At 39.7% G+C, this 25,703-nt stretch overlaps 1 protein-coding gene across 1 annotated transcript; it reads left to right on the top strand.

Annotated features, from left to right (window-relative positions):
* Positions 1-240: 240 nt before the first annotated feature.
* LOC117675330 (aldehyde dehydrogenase family 3 member B1-like) lies at positions 241-25,585 on the top strand. Its single transcript, XM_034433860.2, has 11 exons — positions 241-471; positions 8,745-9,186; positions 13,305-13,467; positions 14,489-14,599; positions 16,404-16,524; positions 16,652-16,737; positions 17,778-17,859; positions 18,832-19,218; positions 20,066-20,232; positions 23,630-23,729; positions 24,476-25,585. Exons 1-11 carry the CDS (start codon positions 462-464, stop codon positions 24,661-24,663), a joined length of 1,857 nt encoding a protein of 618 aa, XP_034289751.2. The 5' UTR covers positions 241-461; the 3' UTR covers positions 24,664-25,585.
* Positions 25,586-25,703: the final 118 nt, after the last annotated feature.

The raw sequence follows: 25,703 nt of genomic DNA, 5'->3' as shown, positions 1-25,703 counted from the left end.
TATCTGACTCCCAACAACTCTGGATGGTATATAAATATAATAAACTATTCTATTAGGAATCATTTCTGTGTTTTTCTCAATCCCCTGTCCCATCCCCACCAAGTTCCCTGTTTTCCTTGTCTCTGCCCACATAGTTCCAAAAGACCAGCTCAGCCTTCACACGCTCTACATGGATTATCTCCACCCTTCCAGTCATATCCTTTGCACTGAATATTCCCTTCCCATTCTTGTGGTTTTGCAGAGCCACACCCACAGCACCTTCAGCAACCAATGAATTACAAGACGGCTTTGGCTAACAACCAATCAGCTTGGCCTGAGGTGAAAACAAACCAACATAAGCATGCTGAATAAAAAACAGTTCTCCAGAAATAAATGAGAAGAAACTTCCACTTACCAGTTGCACCCAGAACCAGCCAGGCAGAAAGAAGCAGAAGTAGAGGCTGAGGAATACAACTACAACAATGGAAACAGGTACCAAAGAAGAATAGGGGCTGGAAGCAAATTCTAGATTTTCCTCTTACTTGCTTGAGATGGCAATCTGCATATCTTGCAATCAGTGTGGCCAGTGACAAGAGAAATTTTTTTTAGCCTCAAATATATGGAGGACACTAGGTTGTCCCACTTTGATATTGCCAGTTTAGCTATGGGTCCAGGGAGTTAAGGGACCATTAATCGGATTCTCTTCTAAGATTTTACAGTTTTAAACTGTACAGATTTTACATCTGTAAAATGGATATAAGGGATATATTATAAAATAATTGTAAAAATGAATACTGCATGAATGTTTTGGATATATAAGAATATATTAAGAAGCCCAGGTATTGTTTCCAGGGATAAAGTACAGAGAAAGTATGCTGAGCCAAAAAAGGATTTTTGTTTATCTGGTGTTTTCTATGTTGGTTAAGTGAAGGGCAGGAATTAGTGTGCAATTAAGATGTGGGTTAAATTTGTTTTTTTTAAAAAAAAAAAACTTAGGGAGGAGCATGTTCCTCAGCATGCAAAACAATGTACCTACTGATTTGGAGACTTCAGCCTCAGGTGTTGCAAAATTTCTTGGAAAGAGTGAAAAGGATTAGAATTAAATCTTGAGGTGTTAGAAAGAGGCAACCAGGAGCTATCACCACAAAGGCATATTGTAGGTGTTGACCTAAGTGAATACCAAAGATTTAAGGATGCCTATCCTAACAGTAAATCTTATCAAGACGTCCGTGTTGCTTTGGACCTATGTTGTCCAATCTTTCATTGTGGGATTTTATAAAAACAACAACAACATCCAGTATGAAAAAAGAAAGAGGCTTCCTTAGGGGACTTCAAATGTGAGGTTTTTCAATGGAATAAAAAAGAAAGCAAGAACAATGGAGTCCCTATGAAATGAGACAGGTGCTTGCATGAGAATAACCTCATCTGGAAGATCCACACTTGGTATCCTGAATGGGTAGGACTACAGTAGCCAGCATGCCCAGGGCATAATGCCATTATCTTGTTTCTTTTCCTAGTGGCCATTCCTTTTTCAGGGGTCAATAACAAGACTTTTATTTATTTTGTTGCACTGTGTCACTTTTTATGGAAGCACTTGAATAAATTATGACAAAATAGGGTGCAATACCAGAGCAGAAATCCTTTTCTAGGAAGATCAAGCAAAGTCCCATCTAAAAACAAGCAATTTCTAGAGAGAACAGCCTGGATTAGCAATAATAGGTTTTATCAAGGTGTTTTCCTACGATATTTCCAGGGAGATGAGGAATATAATTTATATTAAACTCTAGTGTATTTATAGTGGTTTTTCAATCATTCAGCCTGCTTTTTGAAAATAAAAGAAAGGAGCACAAGATTCAATGAAATCTGAAGACTAAGTACAGTATAAAAGATGCAATATTAGCATTCTTTTTAACTCCTTTTATAGATTTGCATTTGATTTTCAAATCTGTTATGTGCAAACATACTTTTGGTTTATATCTAATTAAATACACAAGAATAGGCTTTGCTTTAAAAAGTGTATGCTATAACAAAATTTTATGGAAAAACAAGATGCTTAACAGAATTGAAACAGAAAATGCTATCGTTTTTACCACTTTACTAGCAACCATTTTATCCCTCTTTCAACTGTTTAAGACACTTAATTTTTACAGAAACAGTAATATCTGCCCCACTAAACCCAGTACCAAGACAAAGCAGAGTCAAAGACAAGCAAAAGCTTTAGTGAAACCTGGCCCTATTTTGAGATTGGGCAGTTTAAGCAAAGAAACATCTATTTCCCAAGGAGGAATATTATGATATTATAGTAGCAGCTGTTAGAACTCTAGACAATTCAGCAGAGGTCAAACTTCATCCTGAGGCAAATTATATACCCAGGAATGCTAACCTAAAAAAAGATAAGTTGTTATTTCAGAAAGGGGCATCAACACTTCATTAAATAACACTTATGTTATCTTAATTGAAGATCTGAGTTTTGGTAATCCTCTGATATTAGAGCATGTATCCTAACATGTTAACTTTCAGATGTGTGGATTTCAGCTCTTAGAATTCTCACCAATGGCCCTCCTGGCTGAGAAATTCTGAGATTTGAACTTCACACAACTTGAGAAGTTGACAAGACTCAGAAAGTGTTTTAGAGCAAGGCTCTTTAGCTCAGTCTCTGATTCCAGGTACACTTGACTTGGCAAGTTAAACTCCACTTTGTTTGTTTGTGTATTTATTTATTTATTTTCAAATACTTCTGTCCTCTATTTTGAGTTGCTCATAAGTGGAGGGAAAGGACCTTCTTTGTACTCATGATTATGATATGAATATGCCCCAGTTAGTATTTCTTTTTTCTGTGTTTCATGATATCCTCTTCATCTTACCCTCCATTTAGACAAATTGAAGACATCCTTAATTGTTTTGATTCTTAAGTAATGTCTTTAGTCTATTTCTTTTTGGCCAGAGACATGATTTGGCATGTTTCATTGAACATTTTGTTACTGACATGGTCAAGGGTTGAGATTTCATTGCCCATTATAGGCTATCGCAGGCATTCCCCTACCCTCTGGTCACTGAGAGTTACCCTTAGAGCCATTTTGGCTTGGACTCCAGGAAAAATCATATACACCCGCCTTCCATGAAGGCATCTGCTTGCATAAATGCCTCACGGGGGCTTACCATGACACTTATCAAGGCTTATAAACATGTATTTAATGCTTTTTAAAAAGATTGCTAGTTCTGTGGAGGAAGTAAATGTTCTCTTTCTGCAATTACTCACACCTCTTCCTTTGCCTAGAAAGGAGCCTCATTGAAGAGTGTTGCTCTGCTTGCCCCTGTGAGCAACTAAACCTGGGGCTAGGGGATTGTGCCTTATCCTCTGACTGCTGCAGGTGAACAGGAGATGCCTGTGGCTGATCAGCCTTAATTGAATCCTGATTCCTGAAGCTGACAACCCTAAAGGACAGCTGCAGCTGGAGCAACACTCTCAGATTCAAGATCAGATTCTGAATCTTCATAACTCTATCTCACCTCCAGGGCCCCTTTTACTCTATCATAAGGTGAGGTTATTGAGGATTACATTGATGAAACCATCAAACTAAATATTGAACATGCACTTGGGATGTATCCTCCCAAGACCATTTCTCGGGGCCTTTCCAGTTGATAAAATACTGGAGGCAATCTTGATATAACCAGGAATCCAGGATGTTAGCAACTTTATGTTCAGGCTTGCTAGCAGCTGAAATGGGAGATAGAGGTGGAATGGAAGGATGGTGTATAGAACACATATATCTGCATACCCAAATCTTCAGAGACCTCCTTTCAGAATTTGGCAATAAATTGACGACTACAGTCAGAAACCATGTGATCAGGTAAACTATGTAAATGAAATATAGTTTATATAAACAGTTGTGAGAGCTTTCGGCATTTGGCAAACCAATACAAGGAATGAAATGTGCCATTTTTGCAAGTTCATCTACAATAACCATAATAGTGGTGGCACTTTTTTTAATATAAACTTTATTGTTTAAAAGAAAGAACATTTAAAAAGAAAACACGTACAAGTTTCTCCCAATTGAGAGACAAATTTACATATACAGTACATAAACGTCACCTATTAACTAATTTCCATTATTCTATATAAATATATATATTATATGTACATATATATAAACATACAATAAAGTATTCCATATTCTATACCTCTGACAGTGCTGTTTTTTGTTATATTGATTTCTTCTAAATTTCATCTGTAGCCATTTCCTTTCCTCTGGTTTATCCATTGGTACCATCTATTCCATGTTTCATAATATTTAGAGTCTTCCTTATCCTGTAACTCTAAGGTTAGTCTATCCATCTCTGTGCATGTATATATTTTTTGTATTAATTCCTGATCTGTTGGCAATCGATCGCTTTTCCAGAATTGTGCTAATACTAATCTTGCCGCTGTGATTATATGAAGTATTAGGTATTTTATGTCATTTCGGATGTTCTTTTTGATCATGCCCAATAGGAAAATCTCAGGTTCTAATTCAATTTCACAATCTGTAATTTCTCTTATCCATATCCTTACCTTGTTCCAGTATTTCTTAATGATGGGGCAAAGCCACCAAGCATGGTAGAAGGTTCCCTGTGTTTTTCTGCATTTCCAACAGGTCGGATCTACATTTGGGTACATTTTCGCAAGTCTTGCAGGGGCCAGGTGCCATCGATACCACATCTTATAATGATTTTCTTTGTAGGCCACCGATTTTGTCATGCTGTAATTAGTTTCACAAACTCTTTCCCAGTCTTCTAGCTGTAGGCTGTGCCCGATGTTTCTCGCCCATGCTATCATCTGCCCTTTCACTAATTCTTCTGCCAAATCATATTCGAGTAAATATTTGTAGATTTTTGAAATTAATTTCCCTTCTTTAGATTCTAATAATTTATCCAACCTGTTTTGTTTCAAACCTATTCCCCCCTCCTCCTGGTCCTTCCTATATCTTATCTTTATTTGTGAATAGGGCCAAGTGGTGGCACTTTCTGATTGTGGCAAATCCGTAAGGAAATCCAAAGATACTGCTCTCCATGATCGATTCAGACAGGCACAGATAATAATAAGCCTGAAGGCATACCAGCATGGCTCAGCTTGGCTCAAGTACAAAAGGGCAATATGTAATCATTGACTTCATTATGAACCTGTGGCCACCAAAAATATCTCAAGAGTAGTTGCAGAGTCTTATATTGTCCAAAGTTCAGCAGTTGGAGCATCACAATATAACCCTAACCCCCCCACCACCACAATTGGCCCTGATCAAATGTCCAGTCACTGAGTTGGTTCTGGGGCAAATTATGAATTTTCTATATATAGACTTGAGCATAAGGATCCTTACACAATTGTTCTTGTGAGTCCTTTAATTAGTCATTTGGAATTACAATAATTACAATAATTGCAAAGTTTTCCAAAGGGATAACACTTTTAAGGAAACTGGCATGATATTCAGGTTTTTAGGACAAAGCATTGCCTCACTTATTATGACTTCTTTGTATGTAGGTCACTTAAAAGGAGAATGTAAGTGTTGGCATGTAAGTCACTTGAAAGGTTGAACAGAGAAAAGCAGAGGCCATTGGATCTGCCATTGGTTGATTTTATGAGATATTTGCAGGTTTTGATGGTTGCAGGAAAACATGCTTTTAGAAGCTTCTGACGATCAGGCAAATATGCTGAGAAAATGCAGAAAAAATGTTTTCAGAAGCCTCTGAAGATCCCAGTTGAGCCACGTGATCATCAGAGGCTTTTAAAAAAAACTTTTAAAAGCATTTTTTCAGCTGAAGAGGTTGTAGAAAAAATGCTTTTAAAAGTTTTTTTTAAAAAAAGGCTCTGATGAGGTGGGCGGGGTAAGCAAGCAGCGACCGGGCTGGGGACCGGTTCGGGGGCGTGGCCAGCCAATGTTATTACCGGTTCTCCGAACTACTAAATTTTTTTACTACCGGTTCTTGTGAACTGGGAACAACTCACCACTGGTTTGGAGCCATTCCAGCCCTAAAACTACAGAAAAATGAGGTATGCATGCTAAGTAGAACTCCACCAATTCTTGATGTTAGAATATAGAATAATAGAGTTGGAAGGGACCTTGGAGGTCTTCTAGTCCAACTCCCTGCTCGGGCAGGAGATCCTATACCTGTGATGGTGAACCTATGGCACATGTGCCACAGCTGGCATGTAGAACCCTCTCTGCGGGCACGCAAGCCGTCTGTCAGACTTCGATGCTGACACCGTCACCCAGCTTGGCTCCACCGCACATGCGCGCGCGCCTCCCTCCGGTCTGCTGATTTTCAGAAGGGGGGGTGGGCACATGTGGGAGATGCGTGGGGGGATCGCACATGCATGCATGGGGGGCAGGGGGAATTGGGGGGTGGCATGCTCCCCTTGGCTAGTTTTTGGCCCAGGAGGCTGCAGGGAAACCTGCTAGGCCCAAAACGTGGTCGGGGGGGGCACTGCCTCCCCAGCCCATTTTTGGGCCCAGGAAACTGCAGGAAGGCCTGCTGACCCCAAAATGGGGGAGGCAGGGGGTTGCATGCGCATGCGCGGAAGGAGCGTGGGGGGGTCACGTGCACATGCATGGGGAGGCAGGGGGAGTGTGGGGATTTATTCACACATGCACAGGGGGCACATTACATTATGGTTACCAGCACAGAGGTGGGTTGCAGCACGTTCTGACTAGTTCTGGAGAACCAGTAGTGGAAATTTTGAGTTATTCAGAGAACCGGTAGTAAAAATTCTGACTGGTCCCGCCCTCATCTATTCTCTGCTTCCCAAGTCCCAGCTGATCGGAAGAAATAGGGATTTTGCAGTATCCTTCCCCTGGAGTGGGATGGAAATGGAGATTTTACAGCATCCTTCCCCTGCCACGCCCACCAAGCCATGTCATGTCCACCAAGCCACACCCACAGAACCGGTAGTAAAAAAATTTGAAACCCACCACAGCACACGATGCGAAAAAGGTTAGCCATCACTGCCCTATACCATTTCAGACAAATGGTTGTCCAATCTCTTTTTGAAAGCCTTCAATGATGGAGCACCCACAAACTTCTGAAGGCAAGCTATTCCATTGGTTAATTGCTCTCACCTTTAGTAAATTTCTCTTTAGTTCTATATTGCTTCTCTCCTTGGTTAGTTTCCAACCATTGTTTCTTGTCTTGCCTTTTGGTGCTTTGGAAAATAGTTTGACCTCTTTGTCTTTCTGGAGCCCCTCAAATATGCTATCATGTTATCCCAATCCTTTTTTTCATTAAACTAGATCAGGGATGGCTAACCTTTTTGGTGGTGAGTGCCCAAAGTGCAAGTACTTGTGCACGAATGCTCACGAAACCCCAAAATGCAGTGCAAGTGCCCCCTCCGCTCTCATACCCCCCGCACATGTAATATTTCCAAATTCTAGATATTAGTTATGGAAATCAAAAGAAGCAAAATCAATCATGGCGTTGCTCACCCAGAGATAAGTAATGGTTTTTGACTGAAGATATCCACTCTAGCCTGGTATTTTAATTAGATGTCTATGGGTAAATCAGACTCAGCATGTTTCAAAGTTACTATGAGGATAAAAGAGAACAATGCCTGTGAATGTTTTAATAATTCCTTGAAAGAAAGACAGAACATCCATACAATTATACACATGGATAGGCATGATGTTATTCAGAAGCTTAAACACCATCATATTTAAGGAAGCATACTATTATAGCATATGCTTCTATTATACTTCTGTTTTTTAATTATAAAGCTCTTCTACTGTACTTTTGAAAATCTGTTACTATGCAATATTATTTCGATCTGTTCAAGTGGCAAATGTTCAGTTAGTGTTGGCTTAAGTTTAGTTTATTTAGCACTAGAATTTATACATATTTCTAAAATTGGATACCATTCTCCCATTGCAAGTCAGCTCTTTTGTCAAACTGCAGTCATAGAAAACTCTGGAAAAAGTTCCTACTGAATTTAAAAATACTTCTACACACACAATTTGCTATTTGAATTTATATCTGGTTTGGTCTATTACTACAATCACCAACCTTTCTCACTTCAATAGTTTCCAAATGTGCAGATGTTACAATTCCCAAAATTCTGCAACAGCATTTTTGCTCACAGTTCATGGAATTGCAGTCCAGTATAACTGGACTGGAAACCACCAGCTGTGGAAAATTGGGCTACAAAAACAGCAGAATGATATGTATCATTTCAAACTGCAAGTTAGTGTGTGTGTGAGAGAGAGAGGGGGGGGAGGTGTGATAGGGGATTCCATATAAGTTATTTAATGCTGAAGTGCAAGTTTAAAAACAAAGCATAAATCTAATTTTTCTACACAGTGGTTTACAATGCCACTTTTCAGTAAAATTTACAATCAATTTACTACACCATTTAAAAATGTGGTTCTCTCAATACACTAAAATGACATTGATGATTTTATCATCTCATTTCACTTCCTACCTGGCTGGCTCCCTTTGCACTTAAAAATATTTGTGATAATTTAAAATATATGTAGTTTTTATTAACTGGCAGGGAATGCCTTGACATGTCACAACTTGTGACTATAGCTCCAAATCCTGTTCTCTTCAATATAGACTATAATAGAGGTGAATCCATGAATAGTGTTAATGAATTAAAATCTTCCTGAAATGGACTTAGTGCTTAGTGTACCTATTATTCCCTTTTAACAGAAATAGTAAACATTAGCAGTTATACACAGAAAAGGTGTAGGGTTTAATAGCAGCAAAAGAGCATGCTTGATTATTTTCTTCTCTTTTTCTAGCTGGAGAAATAGAGCCAACTGTATTTCTTGAACAGTCAGGCATAAAACAACGCAAAATTGAGGACATGCCCAGGAAATCTGAAGACCAACAAGATGCTACCTTGGATGAACACAAAGTCCATGAAATTCCTCTTGAAGATGAAAGCACCCAGAGCCCTGCAAGTTTGGGGAGGCAGACTATCAGAAAGAAGTGCAGACCCGAGGACTGGACCAGCGAACAAGGTGGCATGCAGAGTCGCAATATGAAGCCACAACAAAACCCCCAATATACTCAGAGTGGCTCCAGCCAAAGTGGCTCTTCATGGCAAGGTAGAAGAAGACAAGAAAACAGACAACCTCAGGAAAACCCAAGTGGAAACCCACAGAGTTGGTCCCCAGAGAGATCCAATCCAAAGTCCCCCAGACCCTGGGGCAGTTCCAGCGAATCCCAAGACTCAGAAAGGTAAAAAATTGGCATGGAGGAAAACAGGTTAGGTGAGATCCCTCCAGATTACTAGACTGTATTTTCTGTTGAGCTCAGTTTGTGTGATATTCTATTGGTAAAACAGAAGAATCAGTCAGGTGAGTATATGGCATGAGAGTACATCATATACAGAGATGAATTAGAAGCACATTCACCTGAGTCTAGGGATTTACTGAGGCTATACTGAGAAGGTTGTTCACACATCATGCTACACTGTAAACCCTTGTGGCAGAGTTCTCATAAGACCGTGATGGCAAACCTATGCCAGAGGTGGCACGCAGAACCCTCTCTGTGGGCACGTGCGCTGTTGCCCGCTGCTCTTCTGGTTTCTAGAAAACCAGGCTGTTTTCCAGGGCCATTTTGGGGCCATTTTCTGGGTTCTTTTCCAGGATGTTTTTAGGCCATTTTCTGGCCTGTCTTTAGGCAGTTTTTTGGCCATTTTTGGCCAGAAAAATGCCTGGAAAATGGCCTGAAAAATGCCCAGAAAACAGGCCATTTTCCTGGCTGTTTTTAGGCTGCTTTTTGGGTGTTTTCAGGCCATTTTCTGGGCCAAAAACAGCCCTGAAAATGGCCCCCAAAACGCCCAAAAAACAGGCATGCTTCTGCCGGCCAGCTGGTCTTTGGGTTTCTGGTGCTGGCGTGCACACATGCACGCACATGCACATGTGTTCCAGTTTGGGCACTCAATGCCGAAAAGGTTCGCCATCACTATCATAAGATGTTACATCAAAACTGAGCAAATCACATTATGGGCTAACATGATGTGTGAATCCAGAGAGAGGATTTAGAATTGTGTTCACAAGGGGGCAACAGAGATGAAGACAGACACATTTTATACATTAGAGACGAACGTTAGATTAAGACCTGGGATAATATAATCTCTCCACATAACAAACAGTTCTGTACCTGTAATAACAAGATATGGATGGTCCTTGATTATGACCACAACTGAGCCCAAATTTTCCATTGCTGAGCAAAGCAACTGTTAAGTGAGTTTTGCCCCATTTTACGAGCTTTCTGCTACACTTGTTAAGCGAATCACTGCAGTTGTTAAGTGAATCTGGCTTCCCCCATTGAATTTGCTGGCTGGCTGGAAAGGCTACAAATTGTCAGCACATGACCCTGAGAGAGTGCAACTGCTATAAATATATGCCAGTTGCCAAGTACCCAAATTTTGATCATATCTCCATGGGGGTGGTGCAACAGTCGTTAAGTATGAAAACACGCTATAAGTCAAAAATCTGTAGAGATTCTCAGTCATCATCAGTTAGGAAGGCAGTGAAAAAAGTCCAAAGGTGCTTTTTCAGGAGGCAACTGGACCATCTTGTTTTTTCTTTTGAAGACATTTATATTCCTTGCAGACAGCTGGCAATCTGCATCCTCTATCTGTACCCTCTGAAAGGATGCAGATTGCCAACTGTCTGCAAGGAATATAAATCCTTCCATTCCCCATTATCTTGCCAGAGCTGAAGAAGCTTCTTGGATGAGAAGCGAAATGTCTTCAAAAGAAAAAACAAGAAGATCCAGTTGCCTCCTGAAAAAGCACCTTTGGGAGGCCATAAGTCTTTTCACTGCCTTTCTAACTTTGAATAGTCACTTAATGAATACTTGCAAGCGGAGTATTACCTGTAATAGGCAGACAGACAGTAGGTTCTGTCTTGCTTCTTTCCAACATTGCTTGGCATCATTGTCCATCCTGCCTGCCTGCCTATTGTGCAGAATGCTTTGTGAGGCGAATAAAAATAATCAGGGTAACTGAGAAAATGAGTGATAAATTATAAAAGCATCTTGTATTTAAAAAGGTCATTGTAATGGCTGTCTATATGAACTATTCTTCTGCATGAGTTACTTCCCCTGGTACAAAGCGATTGATTTCGTCCCCAAGCTTGGGAAATGCAGGGTGACACCTGTAACTCTAGCAAGCTTCAGGCATGTGAGTTGTAGTTGTTCCAGGAAGGCTCTGCAAACATCTTGGCAGTTTGTCACTGCTCAACCGGATGACTTCAAAGGTATTTTGTAATTCTTTGCAGCCAACGTGAACAAATCAATGGGATTCAACAGCCCAAATTTCACAATAGGAACTCTTGTGAAAGTAATTATTTCAATGTAACAGTTGAGTAGCATCAACCTGATCTGAATCCGTTGGTTTCTATGTACATCAGTCTGTTGGTCCTTGGCCAAATACTCTGCTGCTTTCCTGCAACATTTGTTTCTTTAACAGAAAAGTATCTTTGTTCAGGTGCTTAGTATCCATACTAGGAAAAAAAAGTACTATGGAGAACTTAAATTGATTTATAGGTAAGCAGTGGACTCACTATGGCAGATCAAGCTTTCATTTAGAAAGGGGTTTTATTTATTTATTTAGAAGCTTTGTGTGACTAGCTGTCTTGAAACAACTCTGGGCAGTTCACAACAGCAATAAAATGCAGTAACTATAAAACATAACCATGAAACAATAAAATTGTCAAACAAAAGCAAAAACTCTGCACCGTACACTTCGGATGCTTTGCAGCCAGTTCCAATTACTAATTTCATTCTATTCTATTCTGGATTTTTTTTTTAAAAAAAAGAGGTTGTGATGACCTTCACTTTTGAAGTCTCACAAGGTGATAGGATTTCAGGGAAGAAATACCTATTGGATATGGTAGGACAGGCAGGCACTCTTAGGGAGAGGCAGTTCTGCAAATAAACAGTTCCCATGACATGTACAGTTTTAATGGTGATAACCAGCACTTTGAATTGCACCCAGAAGGAAACTGGAAGCTAGTGCAGCTTGGGCTATAGAGATGTAACATGGGCAAACCTTGGAACACACAATACTGTGTGGACAGCTGCATTCTGGACCAGAATGGATCATCTCAGTTGTCAATCTCATAAAAAATAAAATTAAACTTTTTTTTTTTTAAATCAGGATATATGATCCATAAGCCTGATTTATACAAATACATAATATGCTCATAGCAAATTATGGGTTGTTGCTGATCTGCTGTAATTAATGATTTTAGGAGAAAGGTAGTTTTCAAGTTATACATCAACTCTCAATTTTATAAAGTAAATCTTGGACTGTCTCTGAAAACCCACAGAATGCATGTCCGTGTAGTGAAATAAGAGTAGCATAGATGAAAACTTCTACGGTAACACAAATGAAAGAACTTACAACTTCATGCAATATCTAACTGAATCAGCTATCTGTTCCTTATTAATAACCTGAATCTTGAAGAAATGTCCTCTGGCTTCTTTGTTTCTGGACTTACAGTGGTAATTCAGCCATTTATCAGAACTGATGGAGAGATGGTATGCTCCGTTTGTTTTCCCAATTCAGACATATAAACATTTTGCTCTGTGCCCCATAGTTCAGTCCTCATATTTTAAAAGAATGCTATTTGTTCATCAGAAGAAGGAAGAGAGGTTGAATGTATCTTTTGCACAGTGTATGTGCAAAAGGCCATGTCTGACAGTGGGTGTAAAATTCAGATACTGCCTGGCATATAAAACAGCAGAGAGACTGTCAAAAGGGTCAAAACCATGAATAGTTGGAGAAGATGGGAGCTGTGATCTATCTCTTGTAAAGGACACTAGATTGGGGAAAGTTGCTTCATCCTAGGAGTATGGCTGGCTGGAAGCCAGAACACAGATACAATTGTCCTAAGTAGTTAGAGTATGCTCCACCACATCAACCATTTTAATTTTTGATTCCAAACATGAAAGAAAAGACTTTGATTATTATCTGGGAATGACCAGCTGAGTTTGTAAAAAAACAAACAAACAAACAAGAGAAAAGTATGGCAGCAGCTATCCTTACTTCTGGCTCAAATGATGACATTCTTCAGAAAAAGAATGACACAAGTGTGGATCAAAAGGGAAAATATTATTTTGAGTCTTGTCTGAAATAGAAGTCTTTGTATGAAGTGTTGGGAATGAGTCATGGCAGAAATTTGCAAACTCTGTTATTAAAGTAAAAAAAAAAAAGCAATACGATTATGCATCCAGTTCTTACAGGGCACCCTGCCTTGCAGGATCAGGATTAACATAAATGATAAAAAGAGTGGGGCTCTTCCATCAATCTTTTGATTCTATGAGTGTTTGTTTTGTCCTAGTACAAACTCCTACACTGACCTAGTGCATTACTTACGTGCTAACTGGATGACAGGAAAGACGCGTCCAAGAGAGTATCGAGTCAGTCAGCTGGAGGCTCTGTGCCACTTTCTGGAGGAAAGGGCCATAGATATCCAGCATGCCCTGTGTGCAGACCTACACAAGGTGAGTGAGCCTCTCATCCAGAGCATCTGGCAGCTCAGAGGGGAGTTGCAGATGGACTTGTTTGCCATAATAGACATGGCACAGCTATTCCATTTTTCTCTTTGCTGGATTTCCGATGAAAAAGTTATGAACAGGAAACAATACTTTCTGTATGGGCCATGAGAGCTGAATTTAGCAAGGTGGCAAGCAGCAATTATCAGTCTACAGAAAATCATTATGTAAACATAGTTGACCATTCTCATAAAATGATTGAGTACAGCCAAATATATATTATCTCAGAAAAGTGGGTAGAAAAAGTCTAAACTTATCAAGACTTTGATTTCTTTGCATAGTGAATAATTTGACTATATACGGCTTCATTTGTAATTGAGTTTGTCTGCAAGCCTTCTGCCTGATTAAGGGTTAAGTACAGGTAGTCCTTGACTTATGACCACAACTGAGCCCCAGATTTCTGTTGCTAAGTGAGACATTTGTTAAGTGAAATTTGCCCCATTTTACGACCTTTTTGGCCACATTTGCTAAGTGAATCACTGAAGATGTTAAGTTGGTAACACAGTTGCTAAGTGACTTGGACTTCCCCATTGACTTTGCTTATCAGAAAGTTGCAAAAATCTATCACTTCACCTCAGGATGCTGCAAATGTCATAAATATGAACCAGTTGCCAAGCATCTGAAGTTTGATCATGTGATCATGGGGATGCTGCAATGGTACTATTAAGCATGAAAAATGGTAATAAGTCACTTTTTTCAGTGCTGTTGTAACTTTGAATGGTCACTAAATGAACTGTTGTAAGTCGAGGACTACCTGTATCTACCTCTTGTAAAGAGTACCGCGTAGTGCCATGTCCTGGTGTAAAGCTCAAGCATTAAATTTCCTGAATCAATTGGGATGATAGCATGACAAAGCAGTACTATGTGCTGAATGCGACACAACTTAGCTCAATGAATTGCTTCATAGTTCACCTCTTGTACTCGGTATGGATATCACCAATGTATCTCATTTTGTCTTTCTTCTCCACAGCCCTGCTTTGAAACTGAGATCACGGAGGTTTTGCCAGTCAGAAATGAACTGGCCTACGCTTTGAACAACTTACACTGCTGGATGAGGGATGAAAATGTGAACAAGAGTCTAGTAAGAAGTTAAACTGAATGGGTGAAGAACAAATGGAAAGAAATGGTTTTATGTTGGATAGGGATGAAAGTCTACAGGGTGTATTATTTCATCAAACAGAAGATGGGCTTTCTACCTGTGTCCTTTCAAAACAGGTGGATGCTCATCTTGGAAGACAAATCTCTAACTATTGGAGTATTAATGTTTCCATCTTCCCTGCCTGTTACCCGTCCCATAGTACTTGAGAATTACCAGATCTGTAATTTAATGTAACAGGTTGACATCAGGTTATTGATATGTACAGGTTCTGGGTCAGCTTCTAAATGAAGATCCGTAGGGTCATACTTTTCCTGCCATCAGAGGAACAAGTTCTAGCTGCTTTTTAAGGATAATTTCTGCACTTCGGTTTAGATTAATTGAAGTCACATTGCTTTAGAACAGATTTTTCCAATTTACTACCCTTCAAATAAATCAAAGTATAACCTTCATAGTTCAGTTAATCCTAGTTACTTATAGCTATTGTTTGCTTTCTAGTCTGTATGATCAGCAATCTCATCAGTGCACAGTGCAAGAGAAATTAAAATGTTTTAACTGTTATGTGTGAAATTATCCTTATGTTTTACATGCATATATAAGGCAAATGTAGGAATGTAGAGCCTATGACCTGATTTCAGAGTTCTTTGCAAGCTGTTGATTCAAGCTTTTAGTAGGAACAACAGTAGTTGCCAAACGTACTACATGAGGGGAGAGAGAAAAGTGGATGTCACAAAAAAAGAAAAGAGAACGAATCATCCCATTTATGCTTGGATTTTCCCTAACCTGAATGGTTTCTTTGGTCCTACCTACAGCTGACATAAAGGTCCTTACAATCTTCAGGGAGATTGACCTTCAACAGAATGTTTAAAATCCATATTTGACATAAAGTCAATGATAGTGCTCCCTGTTGCCCTCAGAGCCTTGTGGAATGTGTGATAAGATCAAACATTTTGGCCTTTTCCCCTTGATTTTGTTATTAAATTTACATGTACCGTGTTCCCCCCAAAATAAGACCTTATTTTGTATAAGACCTTATGTCTTATATTTTTTTGAACCCTGAAATAAGCACTTGGCCTTATTGCCATGTGCTCAAAAGCCCGATTGGGCTTATTATCAGGAGATGTCTTATTTTGGGGGAAACAGGATAGTTGAGTTGAAGTTGTTAGATGGGTTTGGGGAAAGTTGGGGGTTTAAAGTCTTGTAAACCTAATATGGTCATTCCATTCCATTAAGGCAATCCTTCCATTCCTTAACCCTCTCCTCCAAATGTAAAAACACACTCTTCACAATTCCTAGGACTTCTAAAATTGATCACTATTTTGGACCCTCCCTTCCATGATATGGTCTACTATGCTTCCTGGAGGGCAAGTGTATACACTATGAATGTGTGCGCACTCGTATGTGTCAGCTCCCCAAGCTGCAACAGAAATACACACTCATAATCAATTAGCATGGGGAATTCTTTTTTATATCAGAAATACTTGACGTAAATATCGAGATGGAATCTTACTGAGATTAAACAAAGTATTAACCAAACAAATCAAGCATACATGACTGAAAATGAAAGCACTTTGGCACAGGTTTTCAAATGTCTGTGGTATTAAAGCCTTGCCTTTAAAAAGAAGACAAAGGAGAGGATAAACAATGTTAATTTGTATACATTAGGGCAAATATTAATTTGAAAGCAGGCATCAAAGTATTTCCACTCTTACAAAATCCTCTATTAATTTCCATTTCTACTTCACCCAATTGATGTCATGGATTTTTCTGTTTGTTTTTTTTTAAATAGTTGACAATGATGGATTCTGCCTTCATTCGCAAGGATCCATATGGTGTGGTGCTGATCATTGGAGCCTATAACTATCCTATCCAACTTACTTTGTTGCCCCTTGTGGGTGCCATTGCAGCTGGTGAGTAACAAGTTATCTCCAATTCATTTTAGATATTACATCTGATGGGTGTTCTTACAGGAGATCCAGGTAGGTGATGGATGTTTATCTGTTGCAACTTTGGTAAAATATCCTCTCCCCATGTTAGGGAATTGTGTGGTTCTCAAACCTTCAGAGCTGTCCAGCTACACTGAAAGGCTTCTTGCAGAAGCATTGCCTTGTTATATGGATCCGGTGAGTTCATTAATTTCCAATTTACCTTGTTAAAAAATCAAAATGAAACTGAGGGTTTTTGATTTGCCTTTTCCTCTGCCACCTGCCTTAATTTCCTAGAAATTTTAACTGTAATTCCTTGGGCCCCTTCAAAAAAAACAAAAAAAACAACCCACTGGTTCTGAACTAATTTCAAACTGTTATGTATTTTTGGAAACTGAGTCAGATTATTTCCAACTGTCCCAATTCATATGAAATCCCCCACTCCCAAATGTATTTTCTTTTGGATTGTGATGGATGGTAAACTTCTGAGGCTGGTAAACTGACTATAGATTGTTATTTTAATGGAAAACCATTTTGGGGACATTAGAGGAAGATTTGAGATTTGAGGCTTAGAAATTATTATAAATGTAAGACAATTCCACTCTCATAGGAAGATTAGATCCCCCACCCCAAAATCCTACCAGTCACTCAGCAACTGTCATCCCAGGACTATTTACAAGCCAGATTGGAACTTCTGATGCCCCCTCCCCCCACCCCCCAAGATTATATAATTGCATTTTTGGGCATTTCACAAGTGGCCTGCATTTACAGTTGTTTACAGCATCCTGCAGTTGCATGATAGCAATTTATGATATTTTTTTTGCTGAAAACTGGTGATTTCTGACAAAAAACACCCATTGCAGACAATGGATTCACTTAATAACTACTGCATTTGCTTAATGACTGCTGTAATAAAGGTCATAAAATCAGACATAATCATGTGGTGATATACTTGACAACCAGCACAATTTACAGCTGTAATTTCAAGCTCAATAACAGTCATAAATTGAGGACTACCTGTATTACCATATGCTCACTACATCAAAAGCAGACATCTCATTTGAAATTAAAATGTTTTAAGAAAAATCTTAATTACTTTCAATTTACTGCATCATTTCTGTGTTCCAAACTGCTCCCAAGAGGCTTTTTGCCTTGCAACGTTTCAGGGACAAAAAACATCACTTGTGTGATGTGGAGGCTAGTTTGATTGGATGTGAACTTCCTTTTCTATTTTATAGGAAACCTTTGCTGTGGTGACAGCTGGTCCTGAAGAAACAGGACAATTACTGAAAAATAAGTTTGATTATATCTTCTATACAGGTGATTTTCTCTTCTTAAATATCCTTTTCATGTTATTCTTTTAATAGTATTTAAAAATATTTATCATTAATGTCTGCATTAATGATGCAGTGTGGTAATTCATTGCTTTTTTGGGCCCTTCACAATTCCCCTGCATTTACAGTTGTTTGCAGCATCCTTGAAACTGAAAGCTTCAGATAATTTCTCTAACATCATCCTTTATGACCCTGCCCCTACCTCCCATCTGCAGTAGAATTTATCTCTGTAGTTAATACATTGCCTTTCTAGAAGGCATTGCATATTGAGGAATTTGCTTTACTGTTTTATCTGAGTTAATGAGAAGTTAGGCCAGGGAAACTGTTGCATGTGGCATTTTTAAGTTCGCCTGTCAGCAGCTTCTAGATTGTAGATCTTGCCCACAAGTGGTAGAAAAGATGAGTAGTCACACTGCAGGTAGGAAAAAGCCTATGCTTGATGCAGAATGTCAGCTGTTTGAAATAATGAAAAGATCAGTTTTGAGCTTTTTTCCACACAGTGAAGGTACTTCATTTCAACCCACATAAATTTTCTCAGATTTGCTTTTCTCTTTCATTGCCAGAACAGCTCAGGATTATCTTAACAAGACAACAGGAATTTGACAGCAAGTTGACATGGGATTTTAATGGACTGTCCCTAATACACTCTAGCTCTAAATGGATACTTTTTAATAACTTGAATGAGGAGGTGGAAAGAACAGTTTCTACAGACGAAATAAGATTGGATGAAATAAAAACTGTAGGAAACACTGGAAACAGTTGCTTTGCCAACTGTTATTTACACTTAGTGGATTTTTTAAAAAACAATTTGTATAGAGTTTTGCAAAACTGTATGGAAGAATGTTAGAGAGAAAAAACCAACACAGATGGTTTCTGAGCACAGAATTGAGGACTCTGATATAGGATGCCTGTTACGTTATATATCTCTCTTGACCCAAATTTTGCCATATCTCTTTAGGGAATAGCCGTGTAGGAAAGATCGTCATGACAGCTGCCGCAAAACATCTGACACCATTAACTCTGGAGCTGGGGGGTAAAACTCCCTGTTATGTGGATAAGTGCTGCGATTTCCAGAATGCAGCCAACCGAATTGTATGGGGAAAATTCCTCAATTCTGGACAGACATGCATTGCACCAGATTATGTGATCTGTACAATTGAAGCACAAGAGAAGTTGTTGCCTTGTCTGCGCCAATCTATCTGTGAATTTTTTGGCAACGAACCCAAGGAGTCACCTGATTATGGCCGCATGGTGAATGACAGGCATTTCAAGCGTGCCCAAGCTTTGCTGGAATGTGCCCATGTGGCCATAGGTGGAGAGACTGATGAGTCTGAGCGGTACATTGGTGAGTATACAACTTGGGACTGGAGGAAGACTAAAGAAGACAGATTTGGAGTTTGGGAAAGACAGGAAGACATTTTGTGATTCTCAGAAGTCCTTATTTATCAACCATTCAAAATTACAAGGGACCTCAAAAAAAAAAAAAAAACTTACAACCCATAGTGACATGATTGCCTTTTGAGCACCAAGCAACCAGCCTGCATTTTATAGGTTTGCAGTACCCTTGTTGATGTGCTCAGTATGATTTTTTCATTTACTTCTGGTAAAAAAACACAATTGCAAACAATGTGTTTGCTTAACAATTGCTAAGTTTGCTTAGCAATCACTATCTTCACGTAATCATCATTGCAAAAAAAGTGGTCTGTAAAATTGAGTCAGTCAATTTATGACTTGCTTAATGACAGGCACAGTTTACGACTATAACTCTGGGGTCAATTTCTATCATAAGTCAAGGACTAGCTGTACTATCTATGTACAATGGAGAAAATCTGTGTGGTCACTAGGAGTTGAAAAGGATGATGGCATATAATCAATCAAGCTTATTAAGAAGTGCATTATCAGTAGATATAGGGCTGTAGATCACCCTTCCAAGTTGGTGTGCATCAAATATGTTGGACTTTAATTGTCATTGGCCACACAGTAAGTTTTTTTATGAAAGTTGAAGTTTAATGAGCTGGCAAGTGAGAAACTGGGAAAATCTGTTTTAAATAAAGCAAGAACACAGACATGTTTTCTGGTGTCGCGTATTGGAAATGTAGTCATGGGGAAAGCTAAAACTCTAGTTAAATTGGATGATAAAGTTATAGTATATAAAAGGAACAGATCTTGATGTGATTTTTTGCCCATTACAGCTCCCACAGTATTGGTGAATGTGAAAGAATGGGATCCAGTCATGCAAGAGGAAATTTTTGCGCCCATCCTGCCAATATTCATTGTGAAAGATATGGAGGAAGCCATAGACTTCATCAATTGCCAAGAACGCCCACTAGCTTTGTATGCTTTCTCCTCTAACTGCAAGGTATACTGTTTAGTTACAGCATGCTTTATGTGGGAGAATCTGGATTACGTATTTCCCATAACCCCATCCACAATGGCCAAAAGAAAGGAGACTTGCACTATTTTCAAAATACGTTTATGTGGTAAGCTGTGATGAACCAACATGATAGCAGTTCTTTGCCCACTGGTAATACAGTCTGGGTGATAGAGGGTAATAGTTCAAAAAAAGGGTGCCCAGGATGAGATGGATAATTAAGAACATTTCAAACTTTCTTAAGGCAGCAGGAGCTATAAAGCTCTTCCAAAGAGGGGAGAGGGCAACCAATGATCCTCTGGGCAATGATATTAACCATTTGGAGCACTGTCCTGTCTGCCACTGTGCAATTGGCAAACCATACCCAGGTGCAGTAAGTTAAAATACTCTCTATGGTGCAACAGTAGAAGGCCAACAGCAGTGTTTCATTCAGTTGTTGTTTCCTGAGAAGTCTCAGGTAGTATAATCTCTGCTGGGCTGTTTTAACCAGTGCTGCAATGTGAGTGCCCCAGGTCAGGTCCTCTTTTATGATAACACCCAGAAATTTAAAACTGGTCACTTGCTCCACTCTGTCTCCATTGATAAGCAAGGGCTGGATGTCTGATTTATTCCTTCTATAGTCCACTATAAGATCCTTGATCTTATTGGTGTTAAGGACCAAATTGTTGTCTCCACACCATGAAAGCAAGTGGTCCACCTCATCTCGATAGGCAGACTCATCCTACCCGGAGATGAGTCCCACCACTGTTGTGGGGCTCCCCTTGAGGAGCACTCGGAGGCTCCAACTGGCACAGAGTGCGGCCGCGCGGGTGGTAATGGGAGCGACGTGGCGTTCCCATGTAACACCTCTGCTGCGCGAGCTACACTGGCTCACGGTGGTCTTCTGAGTGCGCTTCAAGGTCTTGTTTATCACCTTTAGAGCGCTCCATGGCTTAGGACCTGGTTATTTACGGGACCGCCTGCTACCACCAATAGCCTCCCACCGACCAGTACGCTCCCATAGAGAGGGGCTCCTCCGGGTGCCGTCGGCCAAACAATGTCGACTGGCGGCCCCCAGGGGGAGAGCCTTCTCTGTGGGGGCACCTACTATCTGGAACGAGCTCCCCCCAGAGATGGAGGATCCCGGATCTGCGTACCTTCCGTTGCGCGCTCAAGACGTACTTATTTCATCAAGCTGGCCTAACCTAAGTTTTTCCCCTTTTTAAATGGAAATTTTAAATTTGGTTTTAAATTATTGGGGTTTTAAATTTTCAGCCAAATTATTTAATTCGTTTTATTTTATTTTAAATTTTGTATTCATATGTTTTATTCTATGGCTGTTCACCGCCCTGAGTCCTTCGGGAGTAGGGCGGTATACAAATTCAATAAAATATAAATATAAAAATAAAAATATAAATCTGCAAATTTAATAATAGTATTACTAGCGTGAGTGGGAATGCAGACAGGTACATAAAGAGTATAGAGTAAGGGACTCAACACGCAACCCTGTGGTGTACCAGTGTTAAGAATAAGGGCCAAGGCGCAGCCCTCATTCTGGGGCACATGGAATCCTTTGGAGATTTGCTATCTCCTAGATTCCAATTGCACTGGATTCCTGAAGAAAAGTCCTTTCTTTCTCTGTCCCTGGACACCTGCCAACTTTTTGGAAGTAATTTCAACTATTTATCAGAGGTAATGGGAAGATTCCCCCCATTCCCCCCCCCATTGCCCTATCCCCACAATCAGACACTGACATTTTTGCTCTATACCTCAGAGGTCTCCTATGCATTTTAAAAGAAAAATATTTCTCTTTATCTGGGAACAGAGAAGTTGAGAGAAACTCCTGAGTTTATGATGTAAAAGCCCTTGGTTGAGAATAGAATGGGATGACTCACAGTGGCCAAGTCAGCGCATGATACGTGGGTATGGATGGGTGGTCATGGCCAGATCAGAGTGGTTGACTTGGCACAGGTGTGTGAGTGCGACCCACTCGGTGTGGAACAAGGCGGGTTGGCGCAGAGTGAGCATGGCCAGGTTGGTATGGATGACTTGGTGCGGATGACTCATCATGCTTAGGTGGGCCCAGATGGGTGGGCATGACCCGGTTGGCATGGAACAAGTTGCCCCAGCCAACTGGATGTGGGGACAACTCGGTGTCCCACCAGAAGAAACACCAGCCCCTAATATGCACTGGAATTTGGCAGTGGTCAATCCACTGCCCCCAAGAACAACTTCCCCATTTGCCCTCTTCCTTCTCCTCCTCCTCCTCTGGCCAGGCCTGGCCTGGCCCACCTCGCTTCACCTGCCTGGCTGCTCCTGAGGGATGCATCAAGGAAGTCTGTCCCTCCCCAGTTGTCCAGAGGTCCTGTGTTGGCTCAAATCGTCAGCGACCACTTACCTACTTGCCCAGAGTTCTTCTCCACTTGGAAGATCGCCATGCCATAGTTCTCTCTGCAACTCTCCAAGGAAAAGAGGAGAGAACTCCACTCCAATCCCACTCCCTTTCTTACCGGCAAGCAGGCGGGTGGTTGCTGGGATCTTGAGACGATGCAGAAACTCTAGCTGGCAGGGGGGGAGGGCAGCCTTACATGATGCATTCCTTCAGGAGTAACCAGATGGGCCAGGCCCAGCCAGAACAAAAAGAAGAGGGTGAGGGGAAATTGTTCTCAGGGACGGCAGATTGACCACTGCAGGGCTCTGGTGCACATTATGGTTTGATATTTCTTCTGGTGGGGCACAAAGTTGTCCCCACATCCAGTTGGCTGGGGCAACTTGTTCTGTGCCAACTGAGTTGTGCCCGCCTATCTATGCCCATCTGGCCATGCCCATCCATCTGTGCCCACCTAGCCATGATGAGTCATCCGCACCAAGTCATCCATGCCAACCTGGCCATGGCCACTGCACTGACCCACCATGCCCACCCATCTGTGACCACCTAGTTACACCACCCATCCATGGCGATCTGGTTGTGGTAAGTTGTCCTAGACTTGCTTGAGAGAGGACATTGATTATGTTAATCAAACTTGTGATTTTTATTTCCATTCCTCACTCTTGGCTCTGTATGATCAGAGCATGAAAGTAGAAATCAGGGTGGGTGAGTCCAAAAATGGTCATGTGTATTTTCAATCTCTCGATTTTTTTACTAAGATTCATAAAGATTCTTTATTTTTGCCTTCCAATTGACATTTAGGAAACGGCTAATTGGCCCCATCTACAATATTAGCCATTTTGTGAGTGTGTCTGTGGCACATTTTCAACATTCTAAATGTTCGTAGTGGCTCAAAGGTTAAAGTCCCTTGTTTGTATCATGTCCCATATTATTATAGAGCTGGGACCTGATCAAACTCGTGTTTGGAACATTAAGAACAGGACTCCTAATACTCTTCTATTCTTTTTCTCTTTATAGGTTGTGCACCAGGTACTGGATCATACTAGCAGTGGTAGTTTTTGCGGCAATGATACCATGATGCAGGCACTAACAGTTACCCTACCATTTGGTGGCATTGGTATGATTAACCTTTTATCTTCTATACTGTCTCCATTTCTTGCCCCCATCCTTATCCTTACCTTCCAACATGAAAAGTTCTCCCACTTGATGTTTTTCATTCAGACAAACACTTCATTTTTTTTACTATGTCCAGCATATTTGCAGATTGAATCAAATGTGATCAAATAATATATATCCCACTGTGCTATAAGCTATGTGGTTATTTATAAATAAAGGAGAGGGCTGGAAATGTGGTCTACGTTATACTGGTAAATGGGAGTAAAAGGAGAGGGCTTAATATTTTTGATTTTGTAAGTGGTACTAACATGATCAAAAATATTCAACAGGATAAGTAGCTTTGGGTCAGTAGGCCTGATCACACACTATACTAAATACAGGTTAACATTCTGTGTAAATCAATATTGCATTTTGGCTACAAAACATGGATAAACTGTTGTGCATCTTTAATTTCTCTTCAATTTTTAGATATCATGATAACAAAAAAAAGTAGTTTCATTTTATTGTGGATTAAGGCAGCTGTAGTTCAATGATCATGAAACCTAGCAGACTAAGAAATTATTATTTAATTAAGCTTTGCTTGTCTCTACTGAATTCTCTTTAGTCCCTTCTTTAAAAATATCCATTTGAATATTAAACCTTTTATAGTAAGTACTAAGGGGGAAAACCTTTTTTAAGGGCAGGTATTGTCCTGCCTGATGAAAAAGAATAAATAGATTTGATATGATTTTTTTTTTAATATTGCAGGATACAGTGGCTTTGGCAAATACCACGGCAAGTTTACTTTTGATACATTTACTCACTTCCGTGGCTGTCTTATACGCTGCATGGGCATGGAGATGATGAACAAAATGCGCTACCCACCGTACAATAATAGAAAATTGAGAGCATTGGTTTGTGCTTCGGAGGTCAGGCGCAGTTGGATGTCAGCTTAGCTGTGAGGCCTTGAATCACATCACCTGCATTCTTAAGGAACTTCAATCAAGAATTTTGGTGTATAGTTGAGAGATTTTTTTTCCCCTTTAATAGCTCGTCCTAGAATTTTGCCTCATCACCTTCAAAGATCCTTGAAAAGCACTCTCTGTTTGGCAAACCTTATTTTCACCATCTTTGCATCTTATAACTTTTCTTTAACCTGTATCAGCTTCTATAAATTCAACATTTAGTAGTGGTTAGAAAACTTAGGGGCACTCTCCAATTCTCTTTGCACAGTTTTGGGTATAGAACATATCTTCATTTCCAGCAAGGACTAATTATACAGTTAATTAATGTTTCTGTGTAAAATTTCATCTTCATTTTAACACATAAAGCCAATTCTGCTTCAAAATTTATAAGCATTAGATTCTTTGCTAAAAATGGACAAGTACAGCTCCTCTTTACAATGGAGCAATCATTCTGATTAATATATTTGTAAAATAAGGGTAGCCACATAAATGGTCTTTGTAAAATAATCAAACTATTTCTTCGTGAATATTTAAATATTGGATCCATTAAACAATTTAATTCAAAGAAATTCAAAGCTAAGCTAATGCAAGTTGTTATACATTAATATATTGTCAACAATGCATTTTCTACAGTATATTTGGATGCTCTAAAGCTCAGACATGCCCTCTTTAATTATATTTCTTTCAATATATTTCTCTACAGTTATAGTTCAGATTCATTATTCCATCAGTGATTTATACACTACCCAGCACAAAGCATAATAATTTAGAAGTATAGTATGTCCTATCAAACTCAGAGATTTATTTTTATGTAAATCTGCTAATTGCAAACTTACTGGGATTTCCTATGACCTTGCATTTTCATGTAAATGTTTTGCTTCTGCAATAAATATCTTGCATTAAAACTTGCAAATAGATGTCTAATTATTTAATAATGCTATCAATTGACATAGTGCGTTACCTTATAAAATTAACCAACGATTAATTTCTAAACCAGGAGCTTTTGATTGAAATATAGATACTGGTGAATA

Source organism: Pantherophis guttatus, chromosome 1 (assembly GCF_059756535.1).
Source record: "Pantherophis guttatus breed Tessera chromosome 1, ASM5975653v1, whole genome shotgun sequence".
NCBI lineage: Eukaryota > Metazoa > Chordata > Lepidosauria > Squamata > Colubridae > Pantherophis > Pantherophis guttatus.
This window is presented reverse-complemented; position numbering and strand designations above follow the sequence as displayed.

What these genes read in the sequence shown, in the direction of transcription:
- LOC117675330 (XM_034433860.2), top strand. An exon ending in TGAGTCTGAGCGGTACATTG is followed by an intron (nt 19,219 to 20,065) that starts GTGAGTATACAA and finishes TGCCCATTACAG; the next exon opens with CTCCCACAGTATTGGTGAAT. An exon ending in CCTACCATTTGGTGGCATTG is followed by an intron (nt 23,730 to 24,475) that starts GTATGATTAACC and finishes TTAATATTGCAG; the next exon opens with GATACAGTGGCTTTGGCAAA.